At 40.3% G+C, this 24189-nt stretch overlaps 1 protein-coding gene across 2 annotated transcripts in view; it reads right to left on the bottom strand.

The window, feature by feature from the left end:
* The window catches only part of LOC117495665 (TBC1 domain family member 8), a 32644-nt gene extending 9045 nt beyond the window's left edge, over nt 1–23599 (bottom strand). For both annotated transcript variants that reach the window (XM_034147079.1, XM_034147080.1), the window contains exons 1-12: nt 23293–23599; nt 18134–18244; nt 17513–17631; nt 15961–16189; nt 13538–13778; nt 10992–11199; nt 7018–7215; nt 5229–5378; nt 3176–3326; nt 2395–2609; nt 1551–1668; nt 1–191 (exon numbers count right to left, since the gene is read on the bottom strand). The exon at nt 1–191 is cut by the window's left edge and continues 95 nt beyond it. In XM_034147079.1, the coding sequence (XP_034002970.1) occupies nt 1–191; nt 1551–1668; nt 2395–2609; nt 3176–3326; nt 5229–5378; nt 7018–7215; nt 10992–11199; nt 13538–13778; nt 15961–16189; nt 17513–17631; nt 18134–18244; nt 23293–23419 (2058 nt within the window). In that variant the 5' untranslated portion in view covers nt 23420–23599. The remainder of the gene's footprint in view (nt 192–1550; nt 1669–2394; nt 2610–3175; nt 3327–5228; nt 5379–7017; nt 7216–10991; nt 11200–13537; nt 13779–15960; nt 16190–17512; nt 17632–18133; nt 18245–23292) is intronic.
* Nucleotides 23600–24189: the final 590 nt, after the last annotated feature.

Below are 24189 nucleotides of genomic sequence, written 5' to 3'. Positions count from 1 at the left end.
TTTGATCCCGTGGAAGAAGAAGCAGTCGACCACGCAGACGGCGCTGTGGAAGGGCAGCACGCTGAGGAAGAGGGTGAGGAACCAGGAGAGGGAGACGGAGGAGAGGGTGGAGAGGTCGGGGACGTGCTCCGCCAGCTCCGGCAGACGCTCCCGGATCAACTCCTCGAACACCGACTGGTCCACCTGAGCTCCTGCAGGGTGGGGGGGGGGGGGGGAGAGAAACAGGATTTAAGAAGGGGAAGTGTGCTGTAAAATGTTCAAAGTCAACTTTATTAACAATTTCTACATATGCACACATTAAGACATGAATAAAAGCACAACAATCCATATATACAAAATAACAGTCACTTCAATGTTGCACAGAGAGTGACTCCCTCATGTCTTTTGGACTTGTTGCAACATAAAACTTGGGTGGATATTCAAAGATGGCTGTCCAAAAACATGAAACTGTAACATAGATTTTTCACCAGCAGTCTGTCTCTTTCAAAATACCCAGAAATAATTGTTTCATCATTAGTTTTTAAGAAGCTAATCATGCATCATGCAAAGCTGGAAAAATAAGGAAGTACCTACCCTTCAGAAATTCAAATGTTAATTTACTATTATTTTAACTTTGAAAGAACAATGTCAGAAGACGGTAAAAAGGAAAAACGATTAAACTAAATATGGAGCACAATTTACGAATCACTGTATATGAGAGTGTGTGTGTGTGTGTGTGTGTGTGTGTGTGTGTGTGTGTGTGTGTGTGTGTGTGTGTGTGTGTGTGTTGTTTTCTTTGTTATGATTTACCTATACTCTATGCAAAAAGCAAAGTGCATCTGTTATAGTATTTTTTTTAAAGAATCAACAGTTTTTTCCTTAAATAGTAACTTTTTGACGGAGTGATTTTCATAGTGTTGACCACTAGATGGCGACAAAAGCAACGCATCCAGTCTTCTCCAGTGTTACCCCAATGAGACCCCTATCTGCTGTTTCAAAGGTTAAAGCGATTATCAAAAGATACGCCTTCGAGAGAAATCACTTAATCTAACTAGGAAGTATTTGCTGTGCGGATCCAACAGGATGTGTGTTTGCTCTGCTATAGAACAACAATGCCCTCCGAAAACTATTCAAACCTGCATGTAGACAAACACTGATATTATTACATTTACAAAAGAGTCAATTGATAACTTCCATGTGTGTCTTTAGTGGGTTAGGGAAATTGTTATTGCTAAATAAAAGAAGTCAAAAAAACATCACATCCAAATTCCCAGAAGACAATCACAGCCGGTTTAAGTATGAATATAAATATCTTGAGGTTAAAAGAAAGAGGAAATTGTTTCTAAAGCCCCCCTGCTGGGGAGGAATAAGGTGCTTCACAAACACAGGAAATGAGCCTTGTTTATTATAGAGGCCAAAGATAAGCACTGTGGGTCGTTTGGTGTCTGAGAGGCGGCAGAATCAGACAAAACAACAACACACTGTGGTTACGTGACTTTAAACAAGGAGCAGCTACTGTAAGAGGATGAAGTGAATATATTTTTTTAAAGCTTGTTTTTAGGACGTCTCACCTATGACTCTGCGGTTGAAGTAGTCGGGCAGCATCAGCTCGCAGACGGCCACCAGCAGCCAGAACGCTTCTTCTTCTTTGGCGTAGAGCAGCAGCACCGACGCCAGGATGTTCATCGACTGACCAGAAGGAAATTAGAACAACTGTCAATTAGTAAAGGCAAGGCAAGTTTATTTATATAGCACCTTTCAACACAAGGCAATTCAAAGTGCTTTACAAAAATGGAAGACATTATGAAAATGGCATCAGTCATTAAAAAGAAAAGATAATAAAAGAAACATTAAAAGAAAAAACACATGGATAAAAGTTAAAAGTTAAAGTGTAAAGTGAAATAAACGGGATAATGTGCAGCGAGGCGGTGATTAGTGAAAAAGGTTGAGAGTTCTTTCTTCAATAATGACCGCCAGGCTCAGCGGTGTCAAACTCAATTTCATCGCGGGCATCATCAGCATTATGGTTGCACTCAAAGGGCCGGTTATAACTTTAAGACTATATAAATATACATATATAAATATACAATAGATATAAAATAATGTATTATGTCACATTATTGCCTCTGCATTGGATTATTATCAGATAGGGTAATAACTTCATAATTAACTACGTCTGAAAGCAGAAGTCTAGGGCAAATAATTGCAAATAATTGCAAGTCTCAGTGCGCATGTCACAAAATGAGATGCATTGTGGGACATGTAGTTTATGGGCAACGTATTATATTCTTTGCAAGCTCTTGGGGGCTCGAGCTGCAGATTGACAATAAAGTTGACTTTGACTATTATGAGTATCACAGGAACCCCCATGCAGTCACATCCCTGTCTCTGCACAGCGCCCCCCGGTGGTCGTACCTGGCAGTATCCGATCTTGGGGTTTCGGTGGGCGTATGCGGTGAGGACCCTCCTCAGCGCGGCGATGCCGGTGGGGTTCTGGAAGGCGGGATGGTCGGGCAGCGAGCGGTGCAGATCCCTCTCGATCTCGTCTGTGGTCAGGCTGATCTGACCCATCGACTTCTGCACCAGACCGCTGTAGTACCCGGGGTGGGCCTCCAGCTCCGAGGACGCGTCTGCAACAAAAACAGAGAGACGGAGAGGATAAACAACTTTTCTTTGCCACATTATAACTGTTTTTAAAATGAGGAGAAAGCAAAACACACATGATTTTTATGGTTATCTTTAAAAAAAAAAAAATGAAATCCCTTCCACTTGATTTTAGTACTCTGCTAACTTAAGACTTTTTTGAAAACTTTACTAGATTAAGACTTTTTAGCCTAAAGCAAATCTAATCAAAACAGGATAGACAGTCAATCAAGATGCCGAAAATATGATTATATGAGGAAGACCTTTTAGTTTCCTTTACTGTATCAATGCATCCCGTTTTATAGAAAAGTAACTCATCGCATAAATGTAGTGCAGTAGAAAGACAAGATGATTGAGGAGTTTAATTAAAAAGTACATACAACTTGAGTAATTGTACTTTGTTACATTCAACCACTGATGTTTTCTATCCACACTAAAGAGCGTTAAACTACTGTGTCTGTAACGCAGTGTGCAGGACTTTGCACAGCCTCATGTGTATGTATGTATGTATGTATGTATGTGTGTGTGTGTGTGTGTGTGTGTGTGTTTTTACCTGACAGCGACATCCACAGCTCCCCCCTCAGAGAATCTGGTATCCCCATGGCAACGAGTCTCTGTGTTTTGTCCGTTCTAAACATCGTGACGCCACGACCGAACTCTGAGAAGTGAGCGTCCCACAGACGCTGCTTCACCTCCTCCACGCTCTGAATACACAAACACATATTTTAGAAAAGGGATGGACATATGGAAGAGTACATGTTGATGGGGTCGAGGTTTATTTTCTTAATGAGACTTTTTATGATTTGTTTTTATTACTGATTTTTGTTCTGCCTTTTGTGTTTAAAATAAAAAGCATAAAGCATTACAATGCCTGGCTTATGTTTACATGTCTACACACATCTACAATGAAAATGTAATTCAATAAAAAGACATTTTAATGAAAATAAATAAAAAATGAAATACAAATAAATAAAATGAATAAAAAATAAATGCATGTTAAGTTAAGTGTAGTTATTTAGAAATTGTGTTTTGGGTAAGATACTTATCTAGTTGAATCAATTAAGTGGTTATCTGGTTGATGTTTACATATATATAAATAAAACAAAATAATAATAAGTACAAAAAAATCAACAAAATAATTGAGTGAGTAAAAATAAATGAAAGTAAATTAATTAATAACCTTAAGCTAATAAATGTTAAGGTTATTTTTATAATAAAAATGTAAATAAAAACAAATCTCCATAGTAGGTTGAATATTTAAAACGAAAGTTAGTTATAATCAAATATAATCAATTATATTCTTGTATAACCCAAAATGAAAATGCTTCATATTTTATGATTTTCTATATTTACAGTATAAACAAAACACAAGTGGTTTGTTAAATTGAGTGTAAGGCCTATTATGGTTTATGGGTGTCACTGATAAGAAAGAGGAGACAGTTTCTTCCCACAGCGGTGCACAGGGGGGGGGCTCCTGACTTTTTGGAGAAAGACTGAGGCCTCAAAAAGGTGTTTGTGCCATAGAATGTCTGGTCATGTCCAGTCCTGTACAACAGAGGCCATGCCCAGTTTCCACAAATATGGGTATGGAGGAGGTGTCTTTAGGTTTTTCTGTCCTGTTTCGAGCATAAAAACACTAGCAGAGAGGGAGCAAACGAGAGAGAGAGAGAGAGAGAGAGAGAGAGAGAGAGAGAGAGAGAGCAAACGAGAGAGAGAGAGAGAGAGAGAGAGAGAGAGAGAGAGAGAGAGAGAGAGAGAGAGAGAGAGAGGGAGCAAACGAGAGAGAGAGAGAGAGAGAGAGGGGGGGGGGGGTTCCCCTGGTATGCTCTCTCCCGGTAAGCTCTCAAACTTCTCTCAAACTTGGTAAATATTGCTTAAATCGGGTTTATTGAATGCTGAGTGAATTGTTGGATGAAAGTTTGAAACTGTTAGATCCTACTAACCATTTTTGAGGAACTGCCTCTGAATGTTGTCAGGCTATAGGTGTGAATGTTAGCCCCGGCAATCCGTGAGGAGATTCCTTTGGATTATGTCGGAAGACTTTAATGTCTAAACTATGAATTAAGGTTTCAGATTAGAAAATGACCACCGCATGATATGTTTTATATGATTGTCATGTTGTAACGAGAGAAGGTAAAAACCCTGTATACGTGTGGACCAATTTTTCTTCAAATAAACTGATCCCAGCTTTTGGATTGGGACAAATTAAAATAAATCTGTGCTCTCCTCTCCTGCTTGAAAGGTAAGATTGCACACTGCCACACTCACACTTAGGTAGGGCCACACCTCATTACTGATATCAAAATCCTTCGGGATCGCTTAAACAGATTTAGAGGGTCGTCTGAATTGAAACAGCAGTTAATTGAACCTGGTTCTTCAGGAGGTAATAGAGGTGAGATCTTGCTGACGTTGGTGGATCTGAGCCGAGCAGTAAACGTACATAGACTCAATAACTTCTGTTAGGTCAATAAGTAGGTCTGAGTAATTTGCCGGAATAAATTATCAGCTCTCCCGACTCCAGTTGGTGAGGAACTGTGTTGTAATTTGGGTAAACTGATTATCTGATATAGGTGAGTTTGATTTGAGCTAAATGCCTCCTCTCCAACCTTGTTGCCGTTGGTTCCCGGTTGGTTTAGGTGGAAGGCCGTCATCAGAGCCTCGCTGTTGACGGTGTTTCTGAGAACCTGCTCCTCGATCTCCTCTTCATCAGACTGCCCCGTGTCGTAGTAGAAAGTGTAGTAAGGTGTCGGGGACCTCTAAAAAATAAATGTGGGGAGAAAAACATCATCAGTTTCTCACAGAAAAGAAATCAAAATGTCAAAACTGAGCGGTTAAACTAATTTATTTGAATATTTAAGGTTTAAAAGTTGGTTTTCACGATCATATAGACGTCAGCCAAAATAAAGTCATCAGGTTACATTTCTGCTAATATACTTCTCTGGCCCGTAAGTAACCTTTTAATGAAGTTCAAGAAACATCCATTAAAAACTCTCAGAGGGAAACTGGATAGTAGATACCGGCATACAAGATGGAAAACAAAATAAAGACTGATGTATTTTAATGCGTGTTAACCCGTACATATAATTCGATTGTTTACAGAAGACTGGGCAAGAATAAGATATTTCAACTGTTTAGTGACATTAAGTACAAGAGGCGCCGTTTTGAATGTTGTTTTGTTAATTGTTATGCTGCGTTCACACCGGACGCGATGCGATGTTTGGGGGCGGCGCGATTACATGTAAAGTCAATGCAGAGACGCAGACAGACGCGAATTCGCTCCGACGGCGAGCATGAAGCGGTGGACGCGAATTCCGCAGCGCGATTGAGGCGATTGAAGGGGGCCGCGACAAACGCTTGAGTTACATTTTTTCAACTCGAGCGTCATATTCGTGTGACGCGATCTCGCGGTAGCCAATCAGCGGTGAGGATCTCAGCCTGCCGTCACTGACGTTCAACCAGAAAACATCAGCCGTTAGCTGTTAGCAGTTAGCACACAGAGCTCACAGCTCCTCATATCTGTTCAGAAACTGGACAAAAGTTGCTTTATTTATGTCTGTAGGCCGTTGTTATGAGTGTGGACGGAGCATATACAACGTTAGCTTAGCCTGGTCGATCCGATCTTCATTCAGAAAACACGCACTTTAAAAGGTGTTTCCCCTGCCGTCTTGTCTGCAGACTTGTCAAAGCATTAATTCATGGTTTTTACTAACCGGTATCAGTATGTTGTTACTTCGGCATCATTTTGAATGATTCAATTACAATTAAATCACGGTAAAATATGTTCATTGTGTTGTAGTTGTAGCTCCCGAGCCAGCGCGTCTTGTTTGAATGATGCGAGTAAACACAGCTGACAGCCGTGGTGAAACTCGAGCATTTAGAGCGATGCGATAAGAGCGATTAGAGCGAAGTGAATATTCGCATCGCGTCCGGTGTGAGCGCAGCATTAGACCATTAGAGGTAGTGAGGTTTTGTTTGTTTTCATTAGTTAGTCCTCTTAGAGAAGTGAAAAGACTAAACTACAGTGAGGAAATGTTGAATATGGTTAATCTATTTGGAGAATTGTAAGCTGTACCCTGCTCCGTTTGTGGATGTGCTTTTATTGTATTTTTGTTGAATTTGTTAATTTGCAAATGTAATTATATTCTTGGTCTGTACTTTAAACTGATTTCTAGTAACTGGTCACTTTTTATTAAATTTGTGTGCATTATTTAGTAATCTGCAATATGTCTAATGTTGGGGAATGTCCGGTTGTGTTTGTGTAATGTGATAAATGTAAAAAATCAACAAAAAAGTTAGTCCTCTTAGAACTTTGATTTCACCGAGAACACCTGGTGTTAGTGTTGCTTCCCTTCCCCTCCCAGAGTCAGGTTGTTATATCTCTGCCGCCACACGTACCATGCTCCTCTTGCCGTCCTTCTTGCCTCTGAACATGGCCTGTTTCCACTGCAGAGATCGCAGTCTGGCGTTCAGGTTTTCCACGAGCTCGTCGCGGTCCTGCAGCTCGATCAGCTGGAAGGCTTTCTTACTGCGGACGCTCACGATGACGGGGTGAGGCAGCAGGCTGGTGCTCTCCGCTTTCTCTATGGACAGCACCTGAGGGAGGGAAAAACGCATTACAAATAAGAATACAAAACATATCTTTATACTTGTGTTTGCAAAGCACTCAGAATTGCCTTTGCAGCGACAAAACTCCCATTGAATTGAGTCACTTATGAGGCTAAGTTTGGTTCGTACTGAGATTTTCAGATAAAAAGCCAATTTTCTGTAAAAGTCACAATTCTGCTAAGAGATGTCCCGCCCCTTGGCCTATCACGTACAATGTGTTAGAGCGCTAGCCAATAGAAGCGCTTCTAATACAATCAAATGTATTTGTTCATTTAGTTTTAAGAGACATGTGACTTGACATGTGTATATAAATACTTTTAGACTTTTAAAGAGTTTGAACCTACTCATGATGTTAACTCTGTGCTGAGCAGTCCGTACTGAAGATCTTGTTCCATCCAATTTAATAACACAAATAAACAATAACACCATAAGGTCAACTAAAGCTACATGTATCTGAACCAAATCACCCTCTTTGTCCATCAGCACGCAACAGGTGGACTAAATACCTTAAACCACACCCATGTGACAATGCAGGAAGTGACTAATGTGGTGTAAACAATTAATGATAAAAATATAAATAAACAACAATGGCTAAATAGGCATTTTGGCTCCGACAGCCTTGTTGTTGAAATGTGCCAAATACATTCTTATGACAGAAAGTATCATATTTAGTCCAGAAAGATAATGTAATGTTTTTATGTGATAACGGAGCTCAGCAGTATTAATTCCTCTACATTTTAAGAAGCTGAACTAGTCCTTTCACAAAGCAAACACCACGTACATAACTCCAGAAATGAACATCACCCCTCTGCACTGCAACGTGTGAACATTACCAGCCACAGGAAACCAATCTGTGTTACTGTTTAACCAGCAGCAGGCCGAGTAAACACACACTGTTTAACAAGCTAACCTAACAATACATGACGGAAAAAACAGAATATCTCAGATAAACACTCTGGAGTTAAGTCTCAGGGTCAAAGGACAGACTTGTAACTGTACAAGACCAGGGGACAGTTAAGTCAATACAGTGGAGGACTAATAATAAGTGTTTTGTACTTCCAGAAGGAGATTGTGTCGTATCTATCATTAGTTTTCAGCGTCCAGAATCACACACTTGTTTAATTCTGCGATCTGGAGGTCATGGGTTTCTACGTTCAAGTGATTATCACTCAATACTAATAAAGTCACATGACTAATGTTCTTGGACTTCTGTTTCTCACTTCCCGTAGGCCTTTACAGTTCACATTATGACAGAGAAATACAAAAAATATATGGCTGTAATTACTGTTAATCTGTAAATGCAGCTGTATCATTTCACAACGGATCATGGAGCCTGGCCTAGTTTAGACATTTGTCATCTCATGAAGCATTCAAAGACACCATCCTGGGAGTAATCTTGAACATTTTAGACTTTTAGGAGAACCACCTGAATGCACCATTAGCTCTTCTGTTGAACTAAGTTAGAAAACATACAATAATGCGTCCTTAGAGCCTCGTGGACCACCACATGTGGGTCAAGATGTTCATGTGAGGCTTACTGGTCTTCAGTCCTTTAGAGTTTATGACTTAAAAAAGGTCTGAAACGGCACAAAGCCAGAGCCTACATACTATACTACGTCATATTTCCATTGACGTTACTACTACTGTAGCTACTGTGCTGAGATGGCAAAAGTACCCACATCCTTTACTCAAGTAGAAGTACAGATACTCGTGTTTAAAAATACTCTGGTGAAAGTAGAAGTACTGACTAAACTTCTTTACTCAAGTAAAAGTAAAGAAGTATGGGCTTTGAAATGTACTTCAGTAAAAAGTACCCATAACTAGCAGCTGTTTTAAAGAGTACCTGACCTCCCTTTATATTAATAGAACAATAATGTCATTGTTAGCTAATGAATGTTTCCATGCTGAACAACGGCAACATGCCAACGTTTTCATTGGTCCCTCTTCTTTAGAGAAGACCAGGAAATGATGGATACACGGATCGTGTTCAAATCAATAGGCACGCTGTTGAGATCTCCATATTAGGTTGAATACTTAAAACAAAAGTTAGTTATAATCAAATATAATCAATAATATTCTTGTATAACCCAAAATGAAAATGCTTCATATTTTATGGTTTTCTATATTTACAGTATAAACAAAACACAAGTGGTTTGTTAAGTTTAGTGTGTAAGGCCTATTATGGTTTATGGGTGTCACTGATAAGAGAGGAGGCAGTTGCTTCCCTCACAGCAGTACACAGGGAGGGGGGCTCCTGACTTAAGGAGAAATACACTGAGGCCCCAAAAAGGTGTTTGTGCCATAGCCGAGAATAATATTTTGCAAGTCCTGCACACTAGAGGTCATGACCTTTTTACACAAACATGGAAAGGTGTGTCTTATGCCATAGCCATAGAATATGTCTGGACAAGTCCAGTCCTGTACATCAGAGGCCATGCCCAGTTTCCACAAATATGGGTATGGAGGAGGTGTCTAAGTGTTTCTGTCCTGTTTTTGAGCATAAAGACACTGGCAGAGAGCGAGCAAACGAGAGAGAGAGCGAGCAAACGAGAGAGAGAGAGAGAGAGAGAGAGAGAGAGAGAGAGAGAGAGAGAGAGAGAGAGGGGGGAGGGGGGGGTTCCCCTGGTAGCTCTCTTCCGGTAAAGCTCTCTCCCTAGAGAGCTGGGTTTTTGCTCTCGGTAAGGTTCTCTCAAACTTGGTAAATATCTCTCGAAAGTTAGTACCCTGCCACCTGTGAGGAAAGGTCCTCCGAATTCATGCGGGACTAGTTGAAGTATATGAATGTGGAAATGAGCAAAATGAATTGATTTGTTGAATGAAAGTTTGAATGTGCTTTTTATTATCACCGGTCATTTATGAGGAGATGCCTCTAAATTCTGTCGGACGATTTTAAATGTCACAACTGAATTGGGCAGTTGAAGTTACAATTTAGTGTAATAAATGTAAAACTGTGAATTGAGGTTTCATATTAGAACATGACCACCGCATGATATGTTTTGTAGGATTGTCATGTTGTAACGAGAGAAGGTAAAAACCCTGTATAAGTGTGGACCCATTTTTCTTCAAATAAACTGATCCCACCTTTTGGAATGGGACAACTTAAAAGACATCTGCGCTCTCCTCTCCTGCTTGAAAGGTAAGATTGCACACTGCCACACTCACACTTAGGCAGGGCCACATCTCATTACTGATATCAAAATCCTTCGGGATCGCTTAAACAGATTTAGGGGGTCGTCTGAATTGAAACAGCAGTTAATTGAACCTGGTTCTTCAGGAGTTAATAGAGGTGAGATCTTGCTGACGTTGGTGGATCTGAGCCAAGCAGTGAACGTACATAGACTCAATAACTTCTGTTAGGTCAATAAGTAGGTCTGAGTAATTTGCCGGAATAAATGATCAGCCCTCCCGACTCCCAAGAACGCAATGACTCTAAATAATAATGATAACCAGCCTGTTTGGAAAATGTAACAAGTAGAAAGTACAGGTATTTGTGTTCAAAATGTAAGAAGTAGAAAGTACAGGTATTTGTGTTCAAAATGTAAGAAGTAGAAAGTACAGGTATTTGGGTTAAAAATGTAAGAAGTCAAAGTAAAAAGTCGTCAGAAAAATAAGTAGTGGAGTAAAGTACTGATACCAGAAAAATGTACTTAAGTACAGTAACGAAGTATTTGTACTCCACTACTTCCCACCTCTGCTACTGTGCATATGACAATAAAGCGTTTAATCTGATGACCCCTCAGTGGTGCTGTGATGCAGGGACGTACCTCTGAGAGGGGGATGAGCAGGGTGCAGCTGCCCTCCTCTCTGCTGGAGAAGCACAGGTAGCAGTCGGTGGTGTAGAGGGTCCCGGCCGTGTGGCAGCGAGCGTGGGGGGTCCACACCGAGCAGGAGGCCACCTCGTGGAGCCTCTCCCCCCGAGGGAGGCGAAACAACGCCAGCACGTACTCCCGTATCGCCTGCTCCTCCAGGATCCTGGGGAAGAAGATGGTGAGGGAGAAAATGTTACGGTTATAGCGCTGATCAGTCTTGCACTAATGCACATTTCGCAAAGTTATTGAAGGGACTGTTATTTTGTATATATTGATTGTTGTGCTTTTATGTATGTCTTAATGTGTGCATACGTATACATGTGTCTGTTGATTGAGTATATACATATTTTTATATATATATTTGTATTTTCGTATTCGGGATTGTGGGAAACGGTATTTCGATCTCTGTCTGTACACACAAACTGAAATATTGACAATAAAGTTGACTTTGACTTTTGACTTTGATCTACCAATCAGAGGGGAAATCGTGGTGGGTAGCCTGAGCAAAAACAACAAAAACATTTAGAGTTGAATAATGGACACAGAGAAAAGTTTGAGGAGCAAAGATGTACCAGCTGATTAGTTTAAAAAAGGTTTTAGGTGATAGAAAATGTACAATGTCCGGGTGAATATTTACTTCATTTCTTGGCTTAAAATTGACTGGTGGACCATGAACGCATTTTTTTTTTTTTTAAATCAGCACATCACTTAATTATTGGTTGTTTTGAATACATTGTTGTTATAATTCACGATCATATAACTTAATTATATCTTAAAGGTGGGGTTGGTAACTTTGAGAAACCGGCTCGAGATACACTTTTTGTTATATTCCATGGAATGCTCTGAACATCCCGATAGCAATGAATATCTTAAATGCTTTGACAATAAATCCATAAAAAAATGTCATCTGTGGAAGCCGTAGTACTGTAAAAAGCACGACCAATCATCTGAGCCGGCCCGGCTAAAATAACTGGATGGCCTACCTGCCTGTCAGCCTTCCATCTGTGCACAAACTTATCTCGTGCCCTCATTGGTCATGTGCGCGTTCGTGTGTGTTGGAGGAGGGGCTCTGTAAGGAAGTGGCAGATTTTCTCCGGTTGTGTATTTTCAAATTCTAGCTCCCTCGAGCCGGTTTCTCAAACTTACCTACCCCACCTTTAATGATTTCCAAAAAGTGATAGGGTTATGTATTTTCTTAGTGGGTGTTGGAGTTTATTCATAGTGATTACAAGGGAACTGATATATTTTATTCCCGTGTTTTTAGTTGTATGTTTGGTTTCTCTGTTATTTCTCTGATTTCCCGTTCAGTATCCCATATCACCTGCATGGTCATTTCCTACTTTCTTTTTTGTTTTTGTTTACACCATTCTCTGTGGTTTCTCTGTACCTTTTCATTTCTTCTTCCTCTTTTCAGTTTCATTCTCTTGATGTAAGAGATTACTGTAGCTACTCTAAATACATTTTCTATTCAGAGAGACTAGAAAACATATTTCTGTGTTGTGGTTTGCCAGCCACATACATCTCAGGTTACTTTCAACTCCACTTCCTGTTTTGGTTTGAGCTTTTTACATAGACAGGAATAAATAACCCTGAGTATCACAGTGGCATCTGAGAGCAAAGAGCCATGCTGTTTGTGCATCAAGGCAAATCAAGGGTGTTAAAGTGCTTGATAGGAAACATAAAAAAGAGCTTAAAGTACATAAAGAAATACTAAAAATCTCATCGGTGTCTTAACTCAGCCATCTGTTAAGACTTATAGAAATGTGTTGAGTCAAGAGAGCAGGTTTCTCCCGCACACTGTCGTTTAAAATGTATTAGTGACGCACCTTTTCTATAAAAAAAGCACGAAATAGCAAGAATCTTTCGAGTAAATGTGCCTCCATTGTAAGTAATACTGCACTGACTCCAAATGAGTCAAATCGTTCTCAGTGCTGCAAACAAAAGAGAGAAATCTGTTTAGTTGTATTGGCCAAAGTGAAGTCAAAACGGGTGGTTTTTAGTCGGCAACAAAAGAAGTATAACCTTTGTTGAAGTGATATCAATGGATAGCTAGTTCCACCATTTACAGCCAGGATAGCAATCAGTAGCTAAGCACATTAGCTTTAATTAGGACAAACCATTTGAATGCTGGTGCAACAGATCTTATTTTTACATTACATTACATTACATGTTACTTGTTAGACGCTTTTATCCAAAGCGACTTACATACTCAATACTGTGGGCAATCCCCACAGGAGCAATTTGGGGTGAAGTGTCTCAGGGACACAACGACATGCTGACTGCAGTGGGGTTTGAACCCCCTGATCTGAACACCAACGCACAACCCACTGCGCCACACGCCTCCTTATTTCCAGCAATATTCCAAAATCCAATGCTTTTAGACAAGGGAGCCCTTGCGATGCTAACTTCCAGCTCCACCTGCAAAAATACGTCACCCGTGCATCGCTCCGTTCATTTTGATATGAGGTGTATGCGAGTGTGATAAAGCAGAGCTCTCTGACCTCTTAGTGATGCGTGCCGGCTGCTGCAGCACTCGGTCCAGCTCCAGGCCTTCGCTGTCCAGCAGCCGCCTGAGGGCGATGTCCGCCAGCTGACCTATGACCCCGAACGCCTCGTCCAGGTTCAGGAACATGGAGAACTCCCTCTGTCTCCTCCGGGTGTTGATCCTGATGGCCTCCGTCATCAGACCGCTGGAGACCCGCTCCAACCGCGTCACCTCCGCCCAGGGGATCACAAACTTCACTGAGGGAAAATAAAGATTGAAAGACCAATTTAAAAGATGGGTGACGCTAAGAAAAAGCTCATCTAAAAAGATAAGATAAGATAAGAAGTACGTGTTTGATCCCAATTTGGGGAATGTTTGCGTTGCAGCAGCATAAAAAGACACGGCATTGTACAATACAAATGTAAAGACTAGAAATAAAATAGCATTAAAAAAAGTTGAATTTATAGTAACAAAATATAAAGCAGGATATTAAATATCAGGGTTCATACACTTTTTCACCAATGATTTTCAATGACTTCTCCATGACCTTTACCTAATTTTCCATGACCAAAAAAAATGACTCTTTCTCAGCGGTACCACTGAAAATGGTTTATTTTAACATGGAACAGGAAAATAAGGTCTGAAACATGTTGTGCCTATCTAAAACAAATCAAGGCTTACTAGCTCCTACAGGCTAAAGCAACTAAAATCTCTCTCCAGCAAAATACCTCGTCAGTTAAATGCCATTTTACGTTTCATTACTATACAGTATTTATTATCATTATAGTATTACTATTTTGGCGATTAGATAAAATATAAATTATATTTGATGCAACTTTAGTTACATTTCCATGACTTTTCCAAAACTTTGGGAAAAATATTGTTTTCCATAACTTTTCCAGAGCCTGGAATTATCATTTTGAATTTCCATGACTTCTCCAGGTTTTTAATGACCGTAAGAACCCTGAAATATACATAAGTATGTGAGCAATGGAATATTAAATATTAGATTGGATATTGTAAAATGTTCACTGTGATTTTAAGTCCAGTTGTCCAAGAAGCTATGGAGCAGATCATTCTCTGCCAGCCAGAGGTGTCTTCACACTTTCTCATGTGTAGTCCCAAAATACGTGAGAATAATGATTTGTAAAAATTAATAATTGTGTGTAATTCAGTCTTTTGGTTCAAATCCGAGCCCTGTCTTTAGTGTACGGACCTTTCTTCCCCAGCAGGAAGGCGTAGAAGGCCAGGTGGTTGATGCTGAGCTACTTCATTATTTGATTGTTTTGAATACATTGTTGTTATTAATTCATCTTCATTTAACTTAAAGTGGACCTATCATGCTATATTTGAATAATATAGTGTAGGACCATACCTATATAAGGCATATTTATACTTTTTTTTTTTCAAAATACCAAACAGATCATGCATTTTAGCCATGACTATTTGACCATTTCTAGCTCTGTTTTTGCAAGGGCAGATTCTGTGAACAACAGCACCATCTACAGGCCTGGCATATGTACTACAGCGTCTCCAGCGCTTTCGAACGGCAATGGCCGTGGCTGTCTCCTCCTGATTGGTGGAGTTGGCCCAATAGCCGTAGCGCCACCGTCCTGACGTCAGGACAGTGTTCAAATCTGGATCAGTTTTTATCAGATCCGTTGCAGCCCCTTTTTTAGAGATTTGGGTATGGAGGAAAATAGAGAGGGTTGTGTTTTCTGACACTTGGTGAGTTCCCTGGAACACCGGGGACACCTATTCATGTATAAAAGACGTACAAAAGTGCATTTTGCATGATAGGTCCCCTTTAATTGTTAGTCAGTGGTGGAGTTTATTGACTGCTATTTGTTTATTCCAGTGTTTTTAGTTCAGTGTGCCTTTCTCTGTTACTTCTCTAATTTCACATTCAGTATCCCATATCACCTGCATGGTAATTTCCTACTTTTTGTTTACACCACTCTGGACTCTCTGTGGTTTCTGTGTACCTTTTCATTTCTTCTTGAACTGTTCCAAAAAAAATGATTATTGTGTGTAATTCAGTCTTTTGGTTAAAGGTCACCTATTATGCAAAATCCACTTTCTCATGTCTCTTCTACATCAACATGTGTCCCCTCTCTGTAAAGAGACTCTGAAAGTTTCAGGAACAAAGATTCTCTCTCTTTTTGTCCTGATCCATTTATATAAAAACCTGTCTGAAAATGAGCTGATCAGATTTTGGCCACTTTATGATGTCATAACGTGACGTGACGTAAGAGAATCAGCACTTTTGAAACAGGGCTGAAACAGAGGGGATTATGGGATGCTGCAATGATCTGTTTGGTGTTTGGAGCCAAACACTTCAGAGGCATGATTTGTAAATATCTGAGACCTTTAATATATTGATGAAAAACAGAATAATAGGGGACCTTTAAGTCAAAGCCCTGTATTTGGTGTACAGACCTTCCTTCCCCAGCAGGAAGGCGTAGAAGGCCAGGTGGTTGATGCTGAGGTAGAGGAAGCCCTGCCGCGGCACCCTGCCCTTCCAGCAGCAGCACGAGTAATACGTCACCAGCTTCTCCGACGAAGGGAGGCCAAAGTGCAGCTCGAACTTCCTCAGCAGCTCCCTGAACTTCTCGGGGTCTTCCTCCTGAGCCGCCTGGCGCCCCCGGACCTCCTCAGCGATAAGACCCTGCACCGGAAAAAACATGGATCATTGATAAAGGGTTCCATCATCATTCAAAGATTCAAAGGTTTCATTGTCATGTGCACAAAGCTACAGTGTAGACAGGGCAATGGAATTCTTCTGACCTGAGCTCCTCCAACAATGCAACATATTTAATAAAATACAAAATAGAACAAGTAAACACGGCAGCCATCATAAGCTGTTGCTTTTATCAAAGAGTTTTACAATAAGTGCAATCAACAAAATGTTGCCTGTTTGGGTTTTAAGATGTTTGTTGGATCAAAGTAGAACATCTGCCTCATTGTTTAGGATAATAGGGACATACATTTTAAAGAGGAACTATTATGCTTTTTGGGGTTCTCCCTTTCCTGTAGTGTGTTATATAGGTTTTAGTGCATGTAAATGGTCTGCAGAGGCTAAAATCCCTGTGTTCCTCCAGAGGGAGTTTCTCTCGGCATGAAACGCCTCCATTGGACTCCTGAACATAGTGACATCACCTTGTAACACTGGCACTTCTATAGGCTAGTGTTCCAACACATTATAAGTGTTAGGCTAAGGGGCGGGAGATCTCTAAGCGGTTGACCAATCACAACAGACCGGGCTCTGGTTTCAGACAGAGGGGGAAAAGAGGTGCTGCAGCACAGGCAGTATGAGAAAAATAAAGAGCTTTTTGAACATTAAAGCATGGAGACATGTCCCAGTAGAGACACTACATACTGATATACACCTGAACATCAGCAGGAGAGGACTCTTTAAAGTAGAGACACTACATACTGATATGAACCTGAACATCAGCAGGAGAGGACTCTTTAAAGTAGAGACACTACATACTGATATACACCTGAACATCAGCAGGAGAGGACTCTTTAAAGTAGAGACACTACATACTGATATACACCTGAACATCAGCAGGAGAGGACTCTTTAAAGTAGAGACACTACATACTGATATACACCTGAACATCAGCAGGAGAGGACTCTTTAAAGTAGAGACACTACATACTGATATACACCTGAACATCAGCAGGAGAGGACTCTTTAAAGTAGAGACACTACATACTGATATACACCTGAACATCAGCAGGAGAGGACTCTTTAAAGTAGAGACACTACATACTGATATAAACCTGAACATCAGCAGGAGAGGACTCTTTAAAGTAGAGACACTACATACTGATATACACCTGAACATCAGCAGGAGAGGACTCTTTAAAGTAGAGACACTACATACTGATATACACCTGAACATCAGCAGGAGAGGACTCTTTAAAGTAGAGACACTACATACTGATATGAGCAGAATATTTCCTGGCACTGGTTGGTTTCACACCTTGACTTTTCCTCTGACGAAGCTGGCCCCATCCTCCTTGTTCTCGAACACAGACAGAGAGTGCAGCAGGTTGTGGACCAGCCAGTCCCAGTGCTTATTCACCTCCCCTATAGCGGCTCCTGGGAGAGAAACAGATAAAAAAGGAAAGGATATAACAGCTGTGAGTCATCTGATACAAAGAAATCAAACCAGATATCAAACCAGACCAGACTATACTGTATGTCGTCTTAGATTTTGGATTACACACCAAAAAAGTGTTGTCATTTCCTAGATTTAAATGCTGCATTGCAGTATTGTTATAACTGTTCTATTATTTGCCTTAACCGACCTGTCATTATTGAAACACATTACTGATGATTCATATCCAAGTATCTATTGTGTTGACCTACATTTAACAAAAGCACCACAAGTCCATTCTATAATTTAAAAAGCTTATTTCCATTTGCACAATAGCTACAGCTTAGTTTTGGCAATGAAAATCCTTAGCCCAACAATACAACATACAATATGCGTAAGACACACAAATAAAAATTGTGCAAGAAAATTAGAATTTGCGTTTTTGTTGGAAAATATTCTAATATTAGATTTCTTTTTTTATATCACCCAGCCTGAGTTTCTCACCGCTGGCGATGACCCAGCTGACCTGGGACCCGGGGACCTGCAGCAGGATGCGGAAAGGAGTGACTCTGGCGTTAGAGTCCAGCACCGAGTCCAGCGCCCCCACCAGGAGACCTGCAGAGAGACAACAGGACGCAGAGACAATACATGAGATACATAACAACAAAACCTGCAGTGAGAGGTTCAATCTGTGTGGTGGAAATAAAGCAGAAATAAGGGGGATATCTCGCATGTAAACAGATTTGTAGTGATGTTAAAAAGATCTCTATCTGTGTTTTACATTTTAGTTTTACTTTACTGTACGACGACACCAAGTCAAATTCCTCGTACGTGTCAACCTACCTGGTAATAAACCTGTTTCTGAATCCATTCCTACTGCCCGCATTTTGTGGAACTAACTTCAAGCTGATTTGAATATAAATCTCACGTTACAATGATATGAATTTGGTGCTGGTGCTATAAAAACATTTATCCAACATATTAATCCAACTCAAACAAACCACATTGAAAGTACTATTACATCTCTACAGTCAATCTAAACAGAGAGAGAAGTGAGGAGTTCATACACAGGCAGCAATATTTCACAGCTGGATGACAGAAATACACCGACGGGTGTAAAATATGCAGAGAGGCTCAGAGTGGAGGCACAAGAAAACAGAAACAGACAAGACGTTATTTTAATCTGCCATTTTTATGTTGCGTATTTGGTACTAAGTACTTTTTTTTATTTTACAGAGGCCCCCTGCATGCTTAAAGGGGGGGGGGGGGGTTTGGAAAGTCATAATTGTAGGGATTATTTTACAACCCTTAGGAGTCGATGCACTTCAGAAACAAACTTAGAAGCTTCTTTATACACAGCTCTTTTTACCCCAGCGTTATCAGCCTGATCAGCCCGACCTGCATCTGCAGTACCACCCTGCATTTCAAACAGTTCAAAGTTATGACTGAAAACACAAAGGAGACGTGAGACATGGAGAGAAGAGGGAGAGGGATCAGTATCAGTTTTCCTGCATAATGGCAGACAAGTTTATGATTTAACTGAAAGCGTCAGGTATGTCCGACTATAAAAACCTGCAGTGAAACTGTCAAGAAGAAGCTGAAAGTCTGCTTTCAGAATGGGATTATGTCATAGTCTTGTGAGAGTCAAAAAGAGGCTTTTCCACCTTTGGAAAGTACGCTTTTAGTTCCTTTTACAATCATTCAACTCTGGTTGTATTACACACTGAACATTAGCAAGGCAAGGCAAGGCAAGGCAAGGCAAGGCAAGTTTATTTATATAGCACCTTTCAACACAAGGCAATTCAAAGTGCTTTACAAAAATGGAAGACATTATGAAAATGGCATTTAAAATCAGTCATTAAAAAGAAAAGATAATAAAATAAACATTAAAAGAAAAAATACATGGATAAAAGTTAAAAGTTACAGTGCAGCATAAAATATCATCGGTCATCAGCTTTAATCCAGAAGAATACCAGGCGTTGTTAGTGGAGGCAGGTGGAGATCTGTAGAGATAACGCGTCTGGCACTCAGCCAAATGTAAAGCATATCTCAGAGTCAAAGTCGAGCTGCGTGGAGCTTTGAGGCCGGCCGCCCGGCAACACAAACCCCTCCGTCTGACAACACAAAGCCTGCAGGGGTTACAGGGGAAACTTTCCAGAGAGAGGAGTCAAGATGAATCACCGCCTTTCTCTGCTAATGAATACTGCTGAGGAGACATAGAGACTCCAGCTCTGTCTTGTGCTGCTTTTAGGTCAACGAAATAAATTAAGGACAACGGGTTGAATACAAATGAGCATAATAAGCCCCCTTTAATATTCCTATATTAAAAAAGCTTTTTAAAGAGTCCTCTCCTGCTGATGTTCAGGTGTATATCAGTATGTAGTGTCTCTACTTTAAAGAGTCCTCTCCTGCTGATGTTCAGGTGTATATCAGTATGTAGTGTCTCTACTTTAAAGAGTCCTCTCCTGCTGATGTTCAGGTTCATATCAGTATGTAGTGTCTCTACTTTAAAGAGTCCTCTCCTGCTGATGTTCAGGTGTATATCAGTATGTAGTGTCTCTACTTTAAAGAGTCCTCTCCTGCTGATGTTCAGGTGTATATCAGTATGTAGTGTCTCTACTTTAAAGAGTCCTCTCCTGCTGATGTTCAGGTGTATATCAGTATGTAGTGTCTCTACTTTAAAGAGTCCTCTCCTGCTGATGTTCAGGTGTATATCAGTATGTAGTGTCTCTACTTTAAAGAGTCCTCTCCTGCTGATGTTCAGGTGTATATCAGTATGTAGTGTCTCTACTGGGACATGTCTCCATGCTCTAATGTTCAAAAAGCTCTTTATTTTTCTCATACTGCCTGTGCTGCAGCACCTCTTTTCACCCTCTGTCTGAAACCAGAGCCCAGTCTGCTCTGATTGGTTAGCTGGCCGGCTCTGTTGTGATTGATCAACTGCTGAGAGATGTCCCGCCCCTTAGCTTATCACCTACAATATGTTGGAGCGCTAGCCAATAGAAGCACGAGCGTTACATACTGATGTCACTATGTTAGGAAAGTAAACAAAGGAGTCCAATGGAGGCGGAGAGAAACTCCCTCTGGAGAGAACTTTGGGATTGTAGCCATTGTAGACCATTTACATGCACTAAAACCTATATTACACACTGCAGGAAAAGGGAAAACCCCAAAAGCATAATAGAGCCTCTTGGAGAGATAGGTATTTGCTTGGAAATAAATAAAACAGGGTTTGGTATGAGGAACTTATCAGCTGCAGATGTTTAGTTGCCCTGCCCTTCTCAGAAATCCTGCTTGCATCACCGCTGTTTTCACACTGTCTTATAGTTCCTGCTTTAATCATTAAACCTAAAAAACTTTTTAAAAGTTAGATCTGAGTGATGAAACAAACTCTGCTCTGCGTTTGTTTCCTCCTCTTGTGTGGCAGGAATGCCGGAGACGACCTGGTTGAATTAGTCAATGTTGAACGACGTGACAACAGGACTTGACCTTTCACCTGCTCTCGCCATGGGAACAGTGGGAACAAACACAAACACAAAGTAAACCCCGGACAGGAAGTTCCTACTATTCTGTTTTATGAGAAGAGCAACCGCTTGGCTTCCCCCACAGGGAAGAAGAGGGAGAATAAAGAGGACTGTGTGTGAGCTGCTTGTCTGGTTTAATGATATGAAGTGTCCTCATCGTGTAAATCTCGTTATGTGTCAGTGAAGTAAAGAGAGGAAGCGAGACAGAGGAAACAGCAAACAGCGCGTCTGGGAAGCTCGATGGGAAACAGAAAGACGGCTACAGCTGCACCAGCACGCGGTCAACAGTGTGTACAGTTATCACTAAATAAAGAATGAGAGTATGAATTTCACAGGGGGGGGGGGGGGGGGGGGCGTCTTAAATATGGCAGCATTAAGACCACTGAATGAAATCTATCACTGTGCATGTTTGGGAACTTGAGCTCTCACTAAGTGGAGATAATTAAACTAATAATAAGAATTCATTTATTTTATATAGGCGCCTTTCAAGGCTTCAAGAAACATGAACAAGACAATGCAGTATGTAAACTGACTTTCGTTTGGGAATATTTAAATAAAACGTACTTTTACTCGAGTATTTCCAATTATATATATATATATATTATGTGTCTATACATGTATTTAACATTTTTAGGTACTTTTCTATACTGTTCACACAGAATGCATCCTTGAAAATTAAACTAGGAGTGATTGTTAAAAGTACATTAAAGTAATATAATCATAAATAAGTCAATATTTTTTTGAGAGAGAACTTTGTCTGCAGACCAAAATTAAGGTATAAAGTGAATTCAGATGGTTGGTGATGTTTTCAATGCTGCAAGTAGGGCTGCAACTACTTTACATTATCGGTTAATCTGCCCATAAAATGTCAGAATATAGCAAAAGATAATCCATCCCAGTCTTTGAAGTCGTTTGTCCAGTGTCAGCCAAAAAAACAAAAACATATTAACTTAAAAAGCAGGAAATCTCCACGTTTGAGAGCCTAAAAATACAATGTTATGCCATTAAAAGTAAATCATTAATCATGTTTTATCTGTCAATGGACAATCAAATGTAATAGTTGTGGCAGCTTTGATCCGTTAACCCTGCTTTCCTTTAACAATGCACATTGCAAGGTGTGGTAGCCCCCAACCCCCCCACTCTACTTCGAATGTTGGCTTTGAGGCCTGTGTGAAACATCTTTATAGGAAGTGAGAAAGTCTGGATTTGACACAAAGGACTGTTGCAAGCTTTTTTTAAAGAAATGGTCGCAGTGTTTTAACTACAGTTGGAGCATAGCAGCTTGCTCAATTGTTTAAGTAAAGTTTCCATAAAGTTATACAGTTGGTTTCAAGGCATCAGTTGCCATAGTAACACACACACAGGCTGTGGTCATTCCGGGGCTTTCCCGTGAAACCAACTGATCCAAAATTCCCAGAATTTATGTTAACTTTGTAATCCTTCTCTCCGTTTCAACCCCTTGTGATTTTGCCTGCTGCCTCTTTCCTGTTGTTCCTATTGTTGAGATGACAGCTGGATTTCTCTGGCTTCTCCATTGTTGTCCTAGTTACCGGTTTACGTGTAATCAGAGGTGGGAGAAGTACTCCGATCTTGTACTTCAGTAAAAGTAGAAGTACCAAAGTGTAGGAATACTCTGTTACAAGTAAAAGTCCTGCATTCAAAATGTTACTCAAGTAAAAGTAGAAAAGTATTAGCATAAAAATCTACTTAAAAGTACAAAAAGTAGTAGTAGTTGTTCTGTAGATTGGTCCATTTCAGAATAATATATATGATAATGATTGATCATTAAAGTGTTCTCAAAGCTGGTAAAGGTGCAGCTAGTTTGGATGACTTTGTATACTGCAGGGTAGCTTGTGAATTTAGTCCAGGTGGAACTAAAGTCTGATTTAAGAGTTGAGTATATTTCACATCATTCATCCAGATCTGTGAAGTAACTAAAGGTATATTTAGTGGAGTAAAAGTACATGATTTACACCTGAAATGTAGTGGAGTAGAAGTACAAAGTAGCAAAATATGGAAATACTTTAGTAAGGTAAAAGTCTCTCAAATGTTTAAGTACGGTACTTAAATCTATTTTTTGTTTTTGTTTTTGTACCTCCCTTGTGTGTGTTGTAGTTTGTTGTTGTTGTTGTTGTTTACCTGTGATCCTGCCTGTGGGCTCTCCATGTCCTCTCCTCCTCTGCAGGAGGAAGAAGTCGTTGCTCCTGACGGTCACCCAGAGCTTCAGAGCGTTTTTCAGCAGAACTTCCTCCGGGTTTAGCCACATTTCTTCCCGCAGGAGGGAGCCCCCCCACCGTGTTTACAGCGGCGGTGAGTTGACTCTTGTTCCCCGGATATGGAGCGTCCTGCTCGGCCCTACAGAGGCGGGTTCTCGGGGTTCTCCATGGTTCTCCTGCGGACAGCTGCAGGCTTCAGTCCGCCTCTCGTCTGCTGCCTCACGCCCGATCTGCAGCAGCTGTACACACCACAGAGATCCTCTATTGGAGGCGATGACCCACTCTGGGGTGGAGCAGTAGTTTATAAATAGTTACTCTATTTTTTTATTAACATATAATGTTCTTTTTCATTTTTTAAAGCAGATGTGTGTATCTGTAGTTGCCGAATGATTTAAAGGGCTGTAAGAAAAGGTTTATGTTTAAGAAAATGTATAAAGAAAGCGTAATGAGACAGTATGAAGTTGACTTGATGTGTGATTGTGTTCTGATTTTATGTTTCAGTATTTGTAAGCAACTGTGACTGAAAGAATATTGCTTTTATTTTACTTTTTTATGGTTATTATTCTGTTTTGTTTTTGTTTTTTAAGAAGGGGCAGGTCAAATAAGATGTTCTTCTCCCTGCTCCTTTCCACCACGCGCTATAAAAAAAAAACAGTATAAGTGTACATGTGTTGTAAAGTGTACATGTTTTGTTTTAAAATAACTGCCATGTGTGGAATAAATAAATAAATAAATACACCCTAACCGTTACTACATACTGTACATGTCACATGTCACATGTCACAATTACATATTAATAAATGTTTCTTATTGTTATAAA

Source organism: Trematomus bernacchii, unplaced genomic scaffold (genome assembly GCF_902827165.1).
Source record: "Trematomus bernacchii unplaced genomic scaffold, fTreBer1.1, whole genome shotgun sequence".
Lineage (NCBI taxonomy): Eukaryota > Metazoa > Chordata > Actinopteri > Perciformes > Nototheniidae > Trematomus > Trematomus bernacchii.
This window is presented reverse-complemented; position numbering and strand designations above follow the sequence as displayed.